Genomic DNA, 19,716 nt, shown 5'->3' on the forward strand with positions numbered 1-19,716 from the left:
CGCGTAGATTGTTTCAGGTATTCGTTTTTTCCACGCACTATTCGCGATTGGAATTCGTTGCCACAGGCCGTACATAATGTAACCAAATTACAGCACTTTGTTGACGGGATCACCTGAGTCTGACCAAATGTTTCACACTCTTGTATTTGTATGCATGTGCTTGCAGGTGTGTCTATGTGTGTCTATTCTGAATGCCATTTTGAGTGAAACGTTATGGCCCACCCTACTTGAACCCTTTGACGGCTTTGTAGTATATCTAAATAAAATAAAATAAACATAATTAATTTCGTTGCATCGTAAATTTTGACAAACCGAACGGTTTTCGTGCCAAAACATATCTCACAAGCTCTCCGAAAGCCGGCATAACCCACCTGCTCAAAGGATATCTAGGTAGCTCCTTATGGTTACATCATAAAAATTTCGTAAAGGATGGGAAAGGAAGCACTTTGTTCACATCATCTTCTTTCCAGCCACCCAGCGCTTTGCAGCCAGCACAAGCCAGAAAGGAGGAAAGCGATATCATTGAGGAAGCACACAACCCTTGCGCTTTCCTCCTCTCTGGATTCTCCGGTAAACTGGTTGGACGTGTTTCTCCGGCTAGATACCCATGCGCTTTCAATATGGCATCGTCCAAGAAGCAACAGTGTATATGCTAGTTAGAGGTTTTATGACAAGCACAGCGCTAACTCACGCTGAATGGATGAATAAGACTCCATTGCAGGGAATGGACTCTGGAGCATATCCGGTCATCGTGCGCCCCAGCCATAACCCGGACTGTTTGGAATTAGGGAATGATAACTTGGCACGGCTTCTCACCGACCCCGTTGTTGCAGACCTCCCTGTGGTGGTCTTGTCAGTGGCAGGAGGATTCCGCCTCGGAAAGTCCTTCCTTCTCGGCTTCTGTATCAGGTGCAGACATGTTCTATAGGGAGGCTTTGTAGCCATTCAATCTACAGTTGCGGGTGCTGAACAGCATTCTGTTCGCGGAACCGACAAGGCTCGCCGAACCCCGTTTCGGAAACGCAGTCTTAGAGCTTACCTTAGCGCACTGACTTGAGCTTACATTTTTGTCATCAGTGCGTTCTTGTTTTCTTTTCTTTGGCATGACAGGTATCTGGAACACTTGGAGACGTCGTCGCATCCATCAGGTTGGATGGACAAGGACAATATACCCTTGACAGGCTTTTCTTGGAAATACGGCAGCAAAAGACATACAACTGGCATTCACCTGTGGGGAAAAGTTTTCAAAATCAAGACCCCGAAACACGGGCTCGTGGCTGTAGTCCTCATGGACACGGAAGGCGCATTCGACAACAGGTCCACGCTGGAAGGAAATGTCACAATTTTTTCAGTGAGCATGCTGCTGAGCTCTGTCCAAGTGTACAACCTCAACAAACAAATAACCCAGTCCGATTTGGAGCACCTGAAGGTGGGTACGAGTCATGTATGTCGTTATTTGAAAATCATGTTCTGTCTACTGATGTTATCACTGAATTCATTCCTAACCTATTCGGTTAGTGCCCAAACCTTCCAAAGAAAGCCCACTGTCGCTGAACAGTGTCCGTACTGTGTAATTCGATGTTCAATGGAGTGAATATTAGTCTTTTTTTTTGTCGCGTGACCCCTTTCATTCGTGCCGTTCGAGCAAAAAGCTAGTCATACGTTGTATGTTATCTGGTTCGCCAAACCAAAAACAACCAGACACGAGCAGGCACCTCAACTATTATTAAAGAAATTGCTGTCGTCGCATGGACAACTGGCTCTCTACACAGAGGTGGACAATGAAATACGACAGATGAGCAGTTCTTGACAATTGGAGACCGGTATCTTGACAGCTCCCATCAACCTTAATAACAACACTGAAAAGAGAGAGAGAGAGAGAGAAAAAAAAGCTCTCATTTCGAAGCGTGATAACAGCTACACATAGGGATGTGGGCGAATGCTAAGTGAACAAAATCTTTGCGTTAAACTAACAGAATAATTTTGTTGAATTAAGATTGCCTCATAGCTCCATGTGTTGCTATTATCGAGCTCGTGAACGGGACGTATTCTTCTCGAAGCGTGTTCTTGAAGGAGCAATGAGCAGGCATATCAAGTTGCTCAAGACTTTGTTTAATTGATCAACCTGTCCGTCAGGTATCGCTACGAAGAATATTAACGACTTTAGCATACCGCTTCTGGTAGAGTACCGCGTCTACCCCACCCAATCAGGAGATTCGACTCTGTCATTTGTGCAAGCGTGCACAGTAGCATAACGGTGACCTTACCAACGGCATACTAAAGATCCTTAATAGCGAGCATTACTAGACCGCCACCGGTTTCCGGTTGGCTACCGCACTTCCTCACCCTATCTATCTCACCGCGTCTTCTTCACCCTATCAGCAGAGAAGATTCTGAGTCACATTTGCTGCCATAGGTTCCTGTAGGCCCGGTAGGCTAACGGCGACGTTATCAGCGGTGAGCAATCATTCCCTAATATGTCTGTGCGGTGAATTGTCATCGTGCAATGAAAATATACAAAAATAAAGTCAAAGAAACGACCGACGCTAGTATAATCCTGAAACGAGTTATGATTGGCCACGTGCCTTTCTTCCTTGTTTCCGAAGCATTTTCCCAACATCATTTGGCAAAAATTTAGTGCAGGAAATGGATAATCCCACGCCCTGTACCAAGTGAACGTTTAATAAAAACTGAAAACTGAACTCTGCGCGATCCAGGAAAACGGCACATAACACGCGCGCAAAGGGTGCCCGCGGTCTCCTATTGCTCTTATTTTACAATTGCTTATGCTCCCGGCGGCAGATAATGATTGTGGCATCAATAAATGTCATGCCCAAAATGGGGACGTGATGTGGACGATATCACGACCTCAGCTTATGCAGGAGTTGGAGTGTGGAGTATGCCTAAATGATGGACGGGCCGACGAAGGGCTCTTCCGCTTGAGAGACTGTTCTACCATCTTGCATGCTCCAATGTCGCCGTCGCATCCTGGCTGCATGTCCTCTATCACGGGGGCGAGAGGCAGTTTCTCGAGAGGTACTTGGGGATCAGGATGAGGGTAGCACCATCACACCACCTAATGCTACAACGTTCGTGCAGGGCTGTGTTTTGCAAACGATGATATGAAAGGAACATCACAGTGTGGTAACGCTGGCGCTTCGCTGCTCAGGAAAATACGATACCGCCCTGAGAGCGATTCTATCGAGTAGTGCAGAGGAGACGCACAGTCACAGGCTTCGTAGCTAAGACCGTAACACCACCGGAAGCACCCTGATCTCTGCCGGTGCAACAAAACCTTCGTCAGCCTTCCGAACGTTCTGGAAAGAAGAGATGCGGTATCCCCTCAAGACCTTCGAGCCCATTTTTATGCTCTGGTAGACGGGAAGTTTCTTTTTTTTTGCGTCTGTAGCAGCTATACAGATGACGCATCCAGAAATGGCAAGTCCGCCTCGTCTTTCTTCATACGATCCAAAGGCGTAGTACAAAGACGACGGGAGATGTAGAAGAATAATGCGCATGTGGTTTCTTACTGAAAATAAAATATAAAATGAAACTTTCCTTTGTATTGAACCACCCTCGTAGATTCACGTACTTTTCGAGAAGAACATCAGAAAAATTGCTCTGGTTATAAAACCGCCTTCTATTATGTATTGAAATTGCACCACAAGTACGCAAGTACGCAGGGTTGTGCTGTTCCCCAAACGGATGGACGGTTTATTTTCCTGTTGCTGTTGCTTCCACAAGGAAACCCAAATGCCTCTGGCAGATATGAACGTGGCACCGATACGTGAGGTTCACGCTCAAACAAGAGCAGTAGCAATAACTCATGATTCAGGGGTGGACATCCCGTGGCGCCGATGAGAAGATGGGTGAATGAAAGGAATTTCTTCTAGAGCAGAATCGTATGACGAAAAGAACAAAAGTGAGAAAAGGAAGACATGAAATAAAGTAAAAGAAAGAGTGTTTAAGTCTCCTCAGTCGGCAGTATGTAAGTGGTCGTTTTCCTTCCAGCTATTTGCCGAGTATGCTAGCATGGCAAGAAGTAAGGAGCGCCAGGGCAATGAAGTGTTCCAGAAGCTCCTGTTTCTTATTCGTGACTGGCAATATCCTGGAGAGGAACCGTTTGGACTGGAAGGAGGACAAGAGCTGCTTGATCCTTGGCTTGAAAGGAACCACACACTGCCCCGTGAAGTCTACGAACTGCGCGAAAACATCAGCTCCAGCTTCGCCGAAGTGAGATGTTTCCTGTTGCCTAGACCTGGTGACGCGATAGAGAACTCGAGCTTCGACGGAAAACTTCGTGGTAAGATGCCTCTACATTTAACTTTCGTACATTCCCCTCAGCAGAGTATGTTGGGGAGCCGTAGGTAGAAAAAACGTTTTTGCTTCACACATCCATAAAGCTTTGATGCAACCAAACCGACTGGTGCGCACGTTTGCGAATCCGTTAAAGTGACAGTCGCATCCGTTTCGGGCGAGTTCGAAACTTTAGAGTCATTTTATTCGTTATGAACTGCTGAACACTCCATCGAAATTCTCACACGAAATAGTAGCCTTTTTCAGCTGTTAGGCGATGTAATACACGACAAGACGAGACGCCGTATGTTGTGAGTATTCCACTAATTTCTCTCTCACTAATTTCTCTCTCAAAAAGCGTTGAAACTTATTTATCTAAGTAACAATTGGGGCGCGGCCTCCAGAATCTGGACCGGTACGCTTTTGGACCGCCATCGTCTGCAAGCTCTGCAAGGCATTTGGATGTCAACATGTTCGACGCGAGCGAATGTTACCTAACCTGTTACCTAATGTTGCCTGTCGTCGCTATTCAGAGATTTCCTCGAGGACAGCAGTGATGCAGTACAATGATGAAGACAGTGATCCTTATTCTACGGATCCTTTGCAACGACACTATATATTGGAGATACGGAGACGAAACTGGTCGCGATAATCACGCCGTTCGTCAGTTACGAGCAGTTCCTCGATTCAGTGCTTCAAAACACAGCGGCCTATATGGTTTTGCAGTCAGAGGAAGCAGACGAGCATTTAGTTGCCGTGTAGTGGGCACGGCAGCGACGCTCTGTGCTAGCACTCTTGTTCTAGCCCATTACAGATAATCCCTTTTTCCACCGTCCTATTCTACCGGCTGCAACTTCCTGCTCGAAGGGACAACAGGTACAGTAACGTGTTTTTTCAATCTCTTTGAGGGGCACCCGTTGTCACTTTCAAACGATAGATAGAAATCACGCAGCCATCGCTGATGTAATCGTCAAGTTATTCCAGTACCGCGTTAAGGTGTGCAAAAGTGGAAGAAACTACAAATTCCGTATCAAATCTTGCGTCAAGCATTTCCTTTTCTGCTGTATCTCACGCGAAATGCATGTTTCCCCACAACTAGCACCCCACTTTTTTATCGCCTGGATTCAGAACACCATCTCATCTGAACAAGTCCCATCCCATCCAGCTTATTACATTACGTGAAATATCTTGCTGGTTATGTTGCACTAAGATAATGAAAATGGTAAAAGTGCTAACAGTACAGGGCGAACATTAAAAAAGGACACCCATACAACAAACACTTTGGTGGCATACTATGTATATATGTTGCTTCATGGGTATATCCTGTGTACAGTTTAGCTTGGTTGTTTTTCATAGCACAGGGTCTATTTCACTGATTTTGCCCTTTTTAATTGACACGGCGGATTTAAGGATTGTTTTTTTCTCACAGATGTCCAAGGTTCACCAGCTGGGCTACCTGGTGCTGTTGCTCTTCCCATCGCCATATGAGGGTACTAACATATTCAGAAGGATAACATATTTCATTTGCATATTATATCTTACATTACTATGGATACCAATTTTTTTCTTACAGTGCTGTATATTGTTAACACTGTGAGCTTCGCTACTTGCCTGTGTTCGGAGCAAACATGCGAAGTGGAGTAGTTTGTATTGAGAGAGCATCCTCCAACAGGAAGAAACAGGGACATAAACATGCACAACGAAACAATGACAACTGCTTTAATGGTGACTAAGTAAAATATTACTTGAAGAAGTTGCTCACAGTTTTTCCAGAAGAGTGCGCTGATCTTGCGCATGTGTTCTTAAATTGTTCTTCAAATAAAAGAAACACATGTGCTGTATTCTGTCACGCAGTTGTTATAGTGAAGTAGGTTGTCTTGTTGTGCGTGTTTGTGTCCTTGTCCCTTGCTGCTTGAAGATGATTGCCTGCATTCGTAGAACAAAAATTATATGAGCGTACATGTGTTCGCACACTTATCCCGATTTAAGCAGGTTTCTTCCATATAAATTGCTGCTCTTTCCATCCTTTTGCTCCACAGCAACCCCATGTTAGAAACTAACAACCTGCAAGTAAATTTTCCTGATCAGCCCAGTTGTAACTCATGTCATGCAGTGTAATATTGAGACCTGTCTCATTCTTGCTGTCCATATCTTGTTTCAGCTCTGTAATGCGGTGTAGACATACATTGAACTGCACAATAAAAGGATAAGCAAAGCATGGCTGAAATTTTGCTTCATCTTGATAAATTTACAGTGCAGAAAATACAGAAAATAATGCAATCAATACAGAAAATATGTCCGCAATAACGGGTAGTTTGTGAAGCAATTGCTCCCTGATGAACATATTTGTACATAAATGTAGACTGGTAGAAAACCTATCGAGCTCGTTAGGAAATGTGAGGGAAAGTGCCTCTTTAGGACGGCTACCAATATTTTGACTGATGTTTTTCTGTGCATTATCCTCATCATTGGCACGGTATTTAAAGGGCATCGAATGACTCGAAAACAAATATGATGGTAGAATTAGAATTGCAAGTCCTGTGCAGAATATGAAGGCATCTCAAAAAAAGACACGTAAGACAGCATCAAAGTTTCGGCTCTCAGTGTGCATAAGCCTAAATTACATGCAGGAAATGGAAACAGTTACGAGAGTGATACTTATGTCCAAAGTTGTACTTATGTGCTAACGCCAGTCACAGGAAGAAATAACAAAAGCTGCTTTGTGCCCTGAAATACTGCTATTTTGTCTGGGTACATATTTTCATGATGTCAAACATGCCTTTGCAACATCCCCTACCAAAAAGAAAATGGCTGAGCGCAGGAGGGTGCATCCCTGTGACCTGATTTCTACACAGGGCTGGCTTGATGCTTGGTGCTCTTGATGCCGCAACTGCAGGCAGTTGTTGGTTTAAGTATGTGCCTGTTGTTGCTATTATTACATGAGTATTGCTGTTGGCGCAAGATGGGGCCTCCGACAAGGGTTCTATACGTTCCGTTCGACTTAAAAGGAAACGAAAAAGCAAAAACAACTTGCTCTTAAATGAAAGCCCATGTTTCAATTTGTCTGATGCGCGAAAAAAATATGTCACACTGCGGCACCGCCTAGAAGAAAAACTCAATGAAAACAGAGCCGTCTTTGGCTGCAACGAAGGGGGTGCCCCGGAGGCAAAGGTTAGCAGCATCCAATGAGACAGCAGGAGAAGCGCGCGCATTTCTATCGTGGCCGTGTACACTTGGAACGGGCCCGATCGTGTTCCGTATATGCGTCGCAAGATGAGCACTACTGCATTCTTGGACACCGATTCACTCAATTGTAGCCCACAGAAGTTCTCGTGAATGTTCCACTGAAAACATTTATCATCACATCCTTCGGACAGCGACGCCAGTCCGCAATGCAACACGCACGTTTATTACAGAGACTGCTTCGTGGCGTAGCACTTGCGTGCACGCGCAGCATGGGCTAAAAACACCGATGCACGAGATGAAACGACGTTCACTGCTTAGCGCCGAAGCAAGGAGTTCGGCATAGTTTCGAGTGTAGCTCCGTAACGGAATCGAAGTTGTGCATTATGATAACAAGTACGAAATTAGCATAGCGTGTAACGTAACTTGAAGTGAACTTGGTTTTGAATTTTACTGCCCCTTTAAGAAGGAAATGAAATGTAGCTGGTCAGCTCTCAAAATATTACTGCGCGGCATGGTTGGATGCAGAGAGGTTACGCTCAACCACTGCTCCAGATGATTTAATTGTGTGAGAAAACTCTAAATTTTACTATTGCACCTCCTTATCTCCAACGGCACATCTCCCACCTCAGCCACGAGATACAATGATTCTTCTGGATTTAATCTAAAATGTAGATGAATATCAGTATAGCTTATGGGTATACTTTCGAAAGTATTTCCTATGTTACATGTAGATGAGATTTTGCGAGGCTGTGACTGTAACTGTTTTTCGTACTCTTCCCTTGTCAAGGTATATTCAGATATGAGATCTGCCAGCACAGCACTTGCTTTTCAGAATATGAGCGCCCTGCTATTTCGGAAAGAGGAAGCTCAGATCTTAAGGGTCAGTTGGGCTGCACCAAGGGAGATGAATATGTTTTGTCATGCTGTACATGTCACATCGCTGTGGCATGTAGCACAACATCAGCAGTACGTACACTGGTAGAAATCCAGCGAACCAGTACAAGGAAGTATTAAGGGCATTGCCTGAGGACGAGAGCCGCCTATGTTTCACCTAGGCACCGTCCGGATTATTGGCACGGTATTTAAGGGGTTACCTAACCCTTTAATTACCATACCAATGGTGAGGATGGTGCCCAGAAGAAGAACAGTCTCTGTTCGAAATATCAACGGCCCTCGTGCTGAGGCAATTACCATCAAACATCAGCAGTAGTATTGCAAAATAATTATGCTTCTACAACATATGCTTCACCGTACCATGTTAAGGCAGCTGTTATATCAGCCCACGGTGTATCAGCCCAAGCAGCACAGTGCGTCAGGAAAACTTCGTTTCAATGGTGGTATTAGATACGATAGTACCGGGGTCCAACATCAGACCGGTACCGGTTTTGCAACATCGGGGGCACATCGAACCAAAATTGGGTATTGTTACCGGAGCGCGGTGCGAACCCGACTGGTTCCCGATACAGAGTAGGAGCTTACCCTCCCCTTCCTCCTCGCCCGCTATTTTTTTTCATTTTTCGCTTTTATGGGCACATTTTTATTTCAAACGAAGTACACTTTCCGAACCGAGCGATAAAAGGCACCACTGACTATTTCCGCAGTACTTGCTGGATTGAAACTGGCCGCAATTTTAGTACCGCCAGTTTTTAACTTACCACAGGAAAAATACCTTTCCTCCTGCGGCTTTTCTTAAGGTGTTCTGCATCCAAAAAGAGCAAGACGCTCACGTGACGCTCTCATTTAATATTAGGTAAACAAGAGAAGCAGATTGACTATAAGGGACTACATATTTCCCTGCCTACCAAAACCGCTACAAAGCAGCACTCGTCTGGACTCAGTGGTATTTGCTTGTCAAAAAGAAAGTATAATGAAGCACCCTTGCAGGGTCCAAGATTGCCACTGCAGCAATCACTGCAGCACACAGCAGAATCACTGCTGCAATATAACCGAAAGTAAAAAAAATCACAGTAGAAGAGGTGAAAAGACACGCGACGACAACCATGTAAAAGTCAGATGCAGTTGGGAGAGTTCAAACATGGAGAAAATACCAGAACAGCATTTAACAAAGGCCAACGCTCTCCCACCAAGTAAAATTGAAAGACGTTGCGGTAGTAAGGTTAATGAGAGTACATCGTATGTCTGGGGCCATGATATCCACCTGATCATCTGCTACCAAATCTTTTTTTTTTCTCGGGATGCTCGTTTATGTGTATCGTTTGGTATAGTTTGTGGAATTTGTGGACCTTTTCGCGGTAATGTACGGTGAGTTTGCATCACAACCGGTTATCCCAATTACCTCATCTGCGTTAACTTTTGCGATGGACATGTCTTGCTGAACCATTATTCTATTTTTTCCTGTATAGTAAGACTTTGGGAATGAAATGCCTAATTCCTACAATCTCCTCTCATGTATGGTGCTCTTCTGCAATAGTTCCCTATGCAATCATTATAGTAGAATAAAGGAAATAATCTTGGGATAGGGATTCAATAAATAACATGTCCCCTGTCTAGAGCGTACGCATCCTTGAGCTACGCACCTGCATGATGACGTCATACCGCGAGACTATTGTTTCAGGTTGACCTTGTCTAGAGGAGCATTAGTGGAAAAAAACAGTGTAGCCCTGAGACAATAGGATGACGTCACGACCAATTGGAACGGCCTGCAGGGGGCGCAAGGATTCACTTCTCTCTTGGACACTGATGGGTGTGGACACGCTAATTCTGCTCCTTGCAATTGCGTTGGCCGTCAGTAGAGCAGCGTAGCTTCGGTGGGGTTCTGTCTGTCTCTGATGGGGTGCGTATGTGTGGTTCGTCACTGGTGAATGGTGTTCGTTGATGCAGGTGGATTTTGTGATGAGCGGATTTACAATGAGGGAATGTAGTGTACGTGTCCGATGATGGTGAGCGTCTTTTCACACTGTTCAAGTGTTTGTTTTCCTCTGTTGCCGAGCAGTCGTGCGATTTGTCCTGACGTGTCCTGACATGCCCCGACATGCAAGCTTTCCTTTGTTGACGCTTTGTATTTTTTCTTTTTTTTCGACAGGAACATTCTTGTCTTGACGATGTCGATAGTGCTGCCCTGAATGGGAATATCGCTATTCATAATAATTTATGGTTAAATTAGTTCAGAAATCAACCGCAAGAGGGACAGATGCATGACTTTATTGAGGAGAAAAAGCATTATGATTCAGTTCCGTGCCTGGCTATCCGATAGAGTAGACGCATCGTTCTCCGCTCCTTGGTACTCGTACTCTGTGTTGATTTGTTGAGTGCCTAGTCCTCATATTAGCCATTGATGGAGTTACGTGTTAGGATATTTTGTTCTCTTGCAAGTCTCATTTAGTAAGACTTTGAAATTCCTACGATCAGCTTTCATACATGGTGCTCTTCTGCAATAGCTTCCTATGCAATCGTTATAGCAGAAAAAAGGAAATAATCTTGGGATAGTGATTCAATAAATAATAGGTCCCCTGTCTAGAGCGTACGCGTCCTTGAGCCACGCAGGTGCATGATGGCGTCATGCCGCGGCTTCATTGCAGATTGACCTTGTCCACTTGTGTCGACCACGTGAAAAAAAAAACGGTGTAGCCTTGGGAAAATGGGATGATGTCACGACCAATGAGAACGGCCAGCTGGGGGCGCAGGAATGCTTTTCTCTCTTAGCCTCTCGCAGGTGGTCGCCGCAGAGGGCGCTAAGAGCGCGCGCGCAAGCGTAGCAGCCGCAGAGCGGCGTCCCAGTCAGTTTCTTGCTGGCTGTTGCGGAGAGCAGACGTGCACTCGGTTGTTCCGCAGTTCCCGCGCTCGCTCAGTTTCTGGCTGGCTGTTGCGGATAGCAGCCGCGCGCTCGGTTTCTCCGCAGTCCCCGCGCTCGCTCAGTTTCTGCCTGGCTGATGAGCAATCGCAGGGGAAAAAGGTGGGTGATTTACCAATGTTTGCGTGTTGTTTTACCGTGCTCGTGTTAAGCCTTTTCTCGCTGTACGCGCATGTTTAGACTTGTTTAGCGGTGTCCCGTACCAAGCCTGTTGACGCACGTTTACCGTCGTGTGGCTAGTGGTTCCCGCCTTGTGTTAGCCGCGTAGTGTTGTGACGCTGTGGTTAGGCCTAGTCGATTGCCTTTTCCCCGATGTGTACTGTTTTCTCCGTGTTGTTTAGCAGTACCGGTTAGACCTTTTCTCTCGCATGCCTAGCCTTGTTCAGCAGTGTTGCCATTTTTACCTGCCGCTAGTGCTTGCATGCCTAGACTTGTTTAGCAGTGTTGCCATTTTTTACCTGCCGCTAGTGTCTTGTGCTGTCTTTCTCACATAGAGCTATGATGGTGGCGCCATCTGGTGTGATGCCTTGCAACTAAGTGGCCACCTGTCGTCGATCTCTTCAACTACCCGACGCCAACAAGCGCTGGTCACCCCAGAGCCGTTTCTTCGTCAAGGCATCGTTGATATTCGAATAAATTGTTTCTCTCCGCTCTATTTCTATCTTTTTATTTTATTTTCTACCTATTTTTTTATTTTGTATCAGCTCAAGTAGCCGGCAACTCACACAGTGGTCTGGACACGTCTTAGATGCTCCCCAATTAGTGTGGTGGCTCCCTGGAGGGTGCTGATTAATGTGGGGGGTCCCAATTATCTCCAATTGCTAATTAATGGCGTCCAGATGACTGTGTGACTTGCCGGCTTCTTGAGCTGACTATATACTACTGAGGATCGCCTAACATGCCATGGCCCCCACGATCTCCAGACATCACAATATGTGACTTTTTTCTGTGGGGTTACGTCAAATCAGAAGTTTATGACGGTAGACAAATTCCAAACCTGCAAGTGCTTGAAGAACAAATAGAAGCAGCATTTCTTTCTGTGTCAAACGAAATGCTAGAAGCCACAACTCGAGAATATGTGACACGGCTGCATCGCTGTATTGCCATGCACGGACGCCAGGTCGAGTCGCACTTCTAAAAATCAGCATATTCATCAAAGCAAATTTCATCATATCCCTCCTTTGACAACGGCCCTTGGTTTTCTCAGCGAGTTCTTCGATGGCCCTTATTAGGGTACAATTGATTGCACAGAGACTGCGTCATATCGAAAAACCCAATCGCAATTATTGTGGTGAAACACCTCATCTCATGGTCATTCAGGTTGCTGTTGTTGTTGTTCAAAAACCCACTTCATGTTCACACACGGAGAGACATTCGTCAACAAACAATGCAACAACAACAACAACGAGAAAAAAAAATCAGGCGGAATCAATGGCACGTCGCACTTCACCGCTAAAGTATCAAACATGCACATTTGATGAGAAAGTTGGGCGGAGGGTCAACTTATTGCTTTGCCTGTGCACGGGCGTCATATGAGGGGAAGAAGTAGGCCCTGATGGTTGTCGTATACCTCAAAAAGGTTAATTTGCACATAACGCTTTCCAAACACGCCAGCGAAATTGAAACGACAAGCAGGTTATGAGGAACCGCAGTTCCACATAGCTGGCTGCGTGATGTTGTGCGACTCGTCGCCGTCTGGGGAGCAGCGTTGGCAACATGCGAAGTGCTCTTCGCAACTCCGCCATCTTGGTTGTTTTGACTACGGGAATCACACATTTCGCGTTATAACTTCACACAGCGCAGCTCCATCGCGCTGAAATTTAGCATGGTTGATTGTCCCTAATAGCTTTACACGTAGACAACACAATGTTGTGCGTCCATTGAGTATTTGCAAAGCATGCCGGTGCTGGTAGACTTTTATGGGGTAACACCCTGTACATAGATATGCTGGCATCTGAAGTACAATGATACAGACTCAATATGTGGTGTGGATATGTGAAACCAATATAACACATACTTCCATTTCAAACTTTATTGAAAAAGGCAGTCCGGATCTGTTGGATTTGTCCTACTCGATACAAAGCCAGTAGGCACAGTGTGGAATGACTTTCATCTTTCGAAGGCAGAGGTGCTGCCACCACGACGCTTCCTCATCTCAATGCTTCAGAGCGGCATAATCTAGTGGGAAGCCATCAGAAGGACCACATAAAGATAATTGGGCTGGAGAATTGGAGGTTTCTGTTGGATTGCGTAAGAAAGCATACGTGTTACACAACAGCTACGAGAATGATCGGAAGCGCTTGCATGGTTTTTGAGTGCGTAGACTTGGAACTGAAAAGTAAATGTGCTAACATTGTTGAAACTTATTTTTCGTCACAACTGCACGACAGCGCGCTTGGTTTCTTTAGATGAAGGTTCTTTAGATGAATTCAACTTCAGCATTTACAGTACATCATGAGGTCCCGATGCTCGTTTGAGATGCAGCAGATAGAATTACGCGGAGGCGAGTGGCGGCCGTTCGTTGCTTCACAGCAGATCAAGAACAGTACACCGGATTGATAGGTGAAACGTTTAGAATATTGCGTAGAACTCCAGCACTAACCCAATGACCCGAAAAAGTAGGATGGGCTGGGAATCACACTAGTTCGCAGTTCGCAAGCTCGTCATACTGCAAGAAGTACACCTGGTCGGATACGGAACCATATAGGACGCCGTGCTCAGATTGAAAGGGAAATCGTAGAACCTACTGCAGGTGTTAAAAGCAGGGTATATGTTTTCGTTTGAGACTCTGCAACAAAAATATATTAACATAGAGGGTGTCCCAGAAAACGTGTCATTGAATTATAATAAAAAAACTACTCCACCTAGAACCATGCGGTCAACAGCATTTGTTCTTATTAGGTTTTTGCCACCTCCTAATGTGAATGTCATGTACACCAAGTTTAATTATGTAAATATTTGCGAACTGAACTCAGAAATTTGCCGAAGTAAAGGTCACTTTTTTACCCCACCAATATGAACAGCGTGCCGAATTCACTCAAATTCATGATAATTCACAGTGATACTCACGAGCTATCCCATCGGAAAAAATAGCCGAATATCATGCTTTTCGGAGCACCGGACCATAGCGCGCGATGACTTTTTGAGCGCAATCGCTCGCAGTGCGACGAAAGGAGGTTCCGAAGCCAGCCCACAGAGTGATAGTAGAAAAAGTAACAGTTCCTAAAATTGAGAGAGGGGAAAGCATTATCCCAGTGAAAGTCGGACGTGATAAGCCGTGCCTGTTTTATCTCTTTCTGCGATGTCGGGGAGGGCTGGGTTTCCAACCTCCTTTCGTCGGACTGACAAAAGATTGCGCGAGACAAAATTGCGATTGAAAAATTCATCGTGCGCTATTCTGTGCGACCTCCGCACAGCATGATGTTCGGCTATGTTTTCCGATGGGGTAGCTTCTGAATATCTCTGTCAATTATCATTAATTTGACTAAATTAGACACGCTCTTCACATTGGTGGGGTAAAAAAGTGAGTTCACACGAGGAGATGGCAAAAACCCAGTAAGAACAAATGTCATTGACCGCATGACCTAGGTGGTGTAGTTTTTTTATTATAATTCAATGACACGTTTTCTGGGACACCCTGTATAAGTGTCATTTCATGAAGGAAATTAACAGGACATTGCGTGACCACGTGATGCATTTGGGCCAATTGGGGGAGTTGCTAGTGGTCCTCATGTCGACGTCATTTTAATGGTGGGTGGATATTCTATATAAGCGTATGTTTTCTCGATTTGACGCTAGGCGTGCTGCACTCGGATGAAGTCGAATGTTTAAAATTCGAGTTTAGAGAAACCGTGGGGTTTTAATGCGTGAATTTTCTCATGGAGAGTCCTTGTTGGGAGCTTTATCAACTGCAAGTACGAAAGAGCTCCCACAACTTCTGGTCAGAGTCCCCTCAACTGCAAAGAGCATAACGTCATGCAGTACTACTGAGTGTACATGTTGGAACAGCTGTCTTTTTCCCATGGTGTGTGGCTGAACGCATGCTCATTTTATTGCTTTACGACGGGCCGTACATCCTACCTGGCACACACAAATTCTGCGAAATCATCGTCGTAGCAGCACTGATCTTTAAAATCCATTTATTTAATAATAAAGCAGTTCCCAGTCATATAAATTGCTCAAGTAGACCAACGAGCGATACCGAACATTATGGTATCAATTTAATAGGCCGGTTCCGGATGCGACTGTCACTTGAATAGAGAACAACGTAAGGATGACTTCACATTTCTGGGACACTGTGTCAGGACTCACGAATCAGAAGGGGTTTCTATTGATGATGTGATATGACCACATTTTCGAAAACGGAACCGGAAGAAGACAGACATGGGAAATGCCCCTGACTGGTCAAAATGGGATCATGTGCGTCGACACTGAATATATTTCACTACCACAGGGGCACTACAGTCGCTATGTCTGCTTAAAGGGGAGTGTAGTGTCGCGAACGAGGATATTGAAAGTGTTCACTCGGCTTTGTGCCGCCTTTGGGTTTAGCGCTTGAAAAATGAATGTCTTTCATGTATTCCAACACATGGTCACCATTTTCCAGTCATCCACATTTCACGAATTCGTTTGCTACACCACTCATTCGCATGAACGTTTTTCCTACTTGTGCTGCTTGCTACTGATTTGTCTGGAATATCAAGCCAGTGGCACACCTGTCCTCTGTGGTTGGTGACGCGCTCCGAACAGATCATATCATTATCGTCTCACAGCGGAAATTGTGCTTTACACAGCGTCACCAGTTGGGAGAGGTCATCTGTGATACTTGGTCGTCGTGTGGTAGCATACGGCTACCGTGGAAAAGAAAGGATGCTAACACACAACGCATGTATCACAGATGATTACTCCCGGTTGGTAGCGCAGTGCCAAACACGGCTTCCCCTCAACAATTCCGGCTCAACGGCTTCCCCTCAAGAACGGTAATGATACAGGTTCTGCTATGATACACTGCTGATAGAGACATGTGGGCTACCGACCGGAGATTCCAGACAAGTTTGTCGGAAGCACTGCACCGTTTTCGAACTACACAGTCAAATGCATCAGTAGCTCACAATATCAATCTTCATTTACAGATCTTTCTACAGATTTTAAATGTCACATAAAGGATCTCGTGCCTTTTCTTCTTTCACCCGAAACGGTTGTTCCAAAAAAGATCAATGGAAGGATTGTTACGTGCAAGGAGCTCGTGTGCATGTTTCAGGTGAGCTCCTTCCATTTGTATGTTGTCGAGACAGAGTATTATCATAGAATGAGGACATCTTCCGGTTGTCTGCCCATTCCTTTGGTTGTTAGTTATATTTCATATGCTTTGGTCATAAGTTTTCTTTATTATTGTCTATTGAGAGCACTGTAGAAATGTTATGATTTATTTAGATTTATCACTGTGAGTGAAAGTACACGCGGGAAAATTACTATGACAATTCATTCATCTTTCAGGCTTATTTCAGCGTCTTCAACCATAAGGAGCTCCCTCAACCCATGTCTATCTTCAACGTAGGTTTGACTACACATGATTTACTTGCATATTAATGAATAAACGAAACGTGAATTTAAAGAATTTTTTTCACACGCAGCGAGACGAGTACACTAATACAACGAATAATAATTTTATCTTGTACTTTCTTGTATATCTCACGCATTTTGATAACCAGGCAGAAATTATCTTCAGTATTCGTGCTATTCACAGGCAACTGCATTTATCCACAACAAGCGAATAATGGACAAGATCGTTGGAAAATATGACAACGCGATGGAAGCGGTAAGACACCTAGTAACATATTTCTGTCACCCGAACTTCCTTCTGTCTATGAGTGCGAACAATATCGCCCTATAGGGTCTCTCAATGCATATTGCAAAGCGTCACAAACGAGGGTTTGCAACTACAGGTGTCTTTTTCACGTAAAGTCACGCTAAGCAGTATACTGGTCATAAATTTGAGACTGCAAGCAAGTAGAAATTTCAAAGCACAGCAGCGAGCCACTGCGGTAACAGTTGTTCCGCTGCATTGACGTCGTAGGTAAGCGTTGTGTCGCTCTGGCGTGTATTGGTAATTCCCTTTTCTAGGATTCGCTAGGGAATTTCGCTGCACATGGCGTCAGTCGTGTGCTCTTCAGGTTAGCATAGGGAAAATTAATAAGGCTTTGGCTTAATTAATTTAATTTGTGCGCTGGAAAATCACCGCTGGCACTGCCTGTCGTTTCAAGGCGCCTATAAAGCGCATACCCTCTTTCGCGTGTCCTAGCAATTTTCTGAATCCCTACTCCCCGAATGCATTAAACCGAGGCAACATTTAATGTGTTCCAACGCCCTGCCTCATTCCTCAACTGTTCGTCAAGAGTCACTACATGTTTTCGCGGTGACATTATTGTCACTGTGCAATGAAATGTACAAAAAACAGTGGGAGACAGCAGCCGCGCACGGGGGGCACGATCCTCACGTGACGTCGAGACAGCCGTTTCTCGTTGTTGGTTTCTTCACTGCTCCCACACTGCTTAGATACGCTCGATCACTCAGGGCTACGTCACATGCCAGGGGAGTAGACTAGGCCACGACGTACTCTCCTCTTTCCCTTATTCTTCTATTCGCTGTTTCAAGGTGTGGTGGGTATTTCAAAGGCATACGGAGTAGAGGATCACTCGCTCGCTGCAGATTACCTGCTCCCGTGATTGCTTCGCAGGATATAATTCTATTCTTGCAGTACACGCCGCAGTCAAACAAACGCGAACCGCATTAGAAGTCAACCCAGTGCTCCTTTAAAGGAAGGGAGAGGACATTGATTCATGTATGTTTCATAACGGGCGAAACAATATCAAGGACACCATTATTTCTTAATGTCAGAGCACAAGATCACACAGGCTGCATAGAATTTTCTTTATGTTTGTCACAGAAAGACCGCCAGCTCTTTTAAACCATATCATGTACAAGAGGAGACTTTCTGCAAAGAAGTTCAAGGAAGGCTCACCAACATAAATCGGCATATCCAGATCCCGCCATTCCCAAAACTACCGACCAATATTTAATTTGTAATTGAAGGCCTCACAGCATCCGTATGATTGCAGTTGCTACAACCACTTGCACAACCGTTATCTCGCTAACATGTTCACCCCAGGCCACTGTACCTGAAGTAACCACGAAAGGTAAGACACCCGATGGCTCACGAGTCCTATTGGCGTTCCCAGTGGCCAAAGGTTACTTCGTGGCAGTTCACCGGGAATATTTATGTATGCACTTCCTATGCGCCTGTCCCGTTGCTCCAGGTGACAAAAGCTGCGTCTAGGTCCGTCCAGGTGAAGAAAATACCCAGAAAAGCTTCACTCATAATTTACAGGCTACAAGTGCACTGCCATTAGCAGCACAAGCTGTAGGAATATGACCATCTCAATACAAGTCTTATAGTTCAATACAATTTCTTCTATGCTAATCCCACTGTGTAAAACTAAGTGCCAAGCCAAAACTAATCGGAGTACTGAAGTTTGTTAATTTTACATTCATGAAAGCACACTGTTGCCAACGGTAATAAAATCGGCGTACCGAAAAAGACGTATTAGAAATGAGAGAGTTTCACACAGATGATACGAAGGCTTGATGAAATTTCCAGAATGCGAAGTTATTTCGATCGAGAAAATGTTTAAATACGGTTGTCGTTAGTTTGTGTCATCGACGGGCGAAGAGTTAACGATTCAGCTACGATTCAGTCAAAGTTATACATAACTCTTTCGTGCTCGAAACAGCAAAGCTGATAGCATTAGCAAAGCAAATAGCAAATAGCAAAGCTGACATTCAATAGACATATAATGATTGATTCAATAGTAGTTATACGCAATACGAGCTACAACTTGTATGATTATCTTCTGAACTGAACCCCAGGAGCTTGCGTGAGAGTGCATGCGTTTGCTTGCGTTCATGAGCTCTTTCAACCTTATTCATCAGCCTCAGATTAGGAACAGTTGCAGCAATACACTGGGTTCGTTGCTGGGCAATTTCAATGTGCTTAGTATTAACAGCGTACTCACTCTGGTGAGAGCTAATGCATGCCATCACCCTTTAGTTATCCCCTTACTTCATGCTTTGGGGGACTTTCCAATGTACCTCATTATGTGCATGCGTCGTAACTGTGAGTATTTCGCTTGTATGACCATTCTCTAAAATAGGATATATTGCTTTTACCGTAATAACGTTTCTCTGGTGCCTGTAATAACGTCAGGTATATGGGGCTGACGAGTACAGGACAGGGGCGACTGTTACTATGAGCTATGCACCACGGTGGAAAGGATCAATTTTCTCTCTGTGTGGCCTTGACAGGCTCCGAAATATTCAACACGCGATACACCACGTTTAATATGCCCAACGACGCGTCTCTGTGA

General features: G+C 44.8%; 1 protein-coding gene across 5 annotated transcripts in view; it reads left to right on the plus strand.

Annotated features, from left to right (window-relative positions):
• Positions 1–19,716, plus strand: part of LOC135379041 (uncharacterized) — a 297,822-nt gene that overhangs the window by 235,228 nt on the left and 42,878 nt on the right. For all 5 annotated transcript variants that reach the window (XM_064612291.1, XM_064612293.1, XM_064612294.1 and 2 more), the window contains 6 exons: positions 722–909; positions 1,111–1,429; positions 4,012–4,303; positions 16,426–16,553; positions 16,790–16,846; positions 17,040–17,111. In XM_064612291.1, coding sequence (XP_064468361.1) covers positions 722–909; positions 1,111–1,429; positions 4,012–4,303; positions 16,426–16,553; positions 16,790–16,846; positions 17,040–17,111 — 1,056 coding nt within the window. The remainder of the gene's footprint in view (positions 1–721; positions 910–1,110; positions 1,430–4,011; positions 4,304–16,425; positions 16,554–16,789; positions 16,847–17,039; positions 17,112–19,716) is intronic.

The sequence above is a fragment of the Ornithodoros turicata genome, chromosome 1 (genome assembly GCF_037126465.1).
Source record: "Ornithodoros turicata isolate Travis chromosome 1, ASM3712646v1, whole genome shotgun sequence".
Taxonomy (NCBI): Eukaryota; Metazoa; Arthropoda; class Arachnida; order Ixodida; family Argasidae; genus Ornithodoros; species Ornithodoros turicata.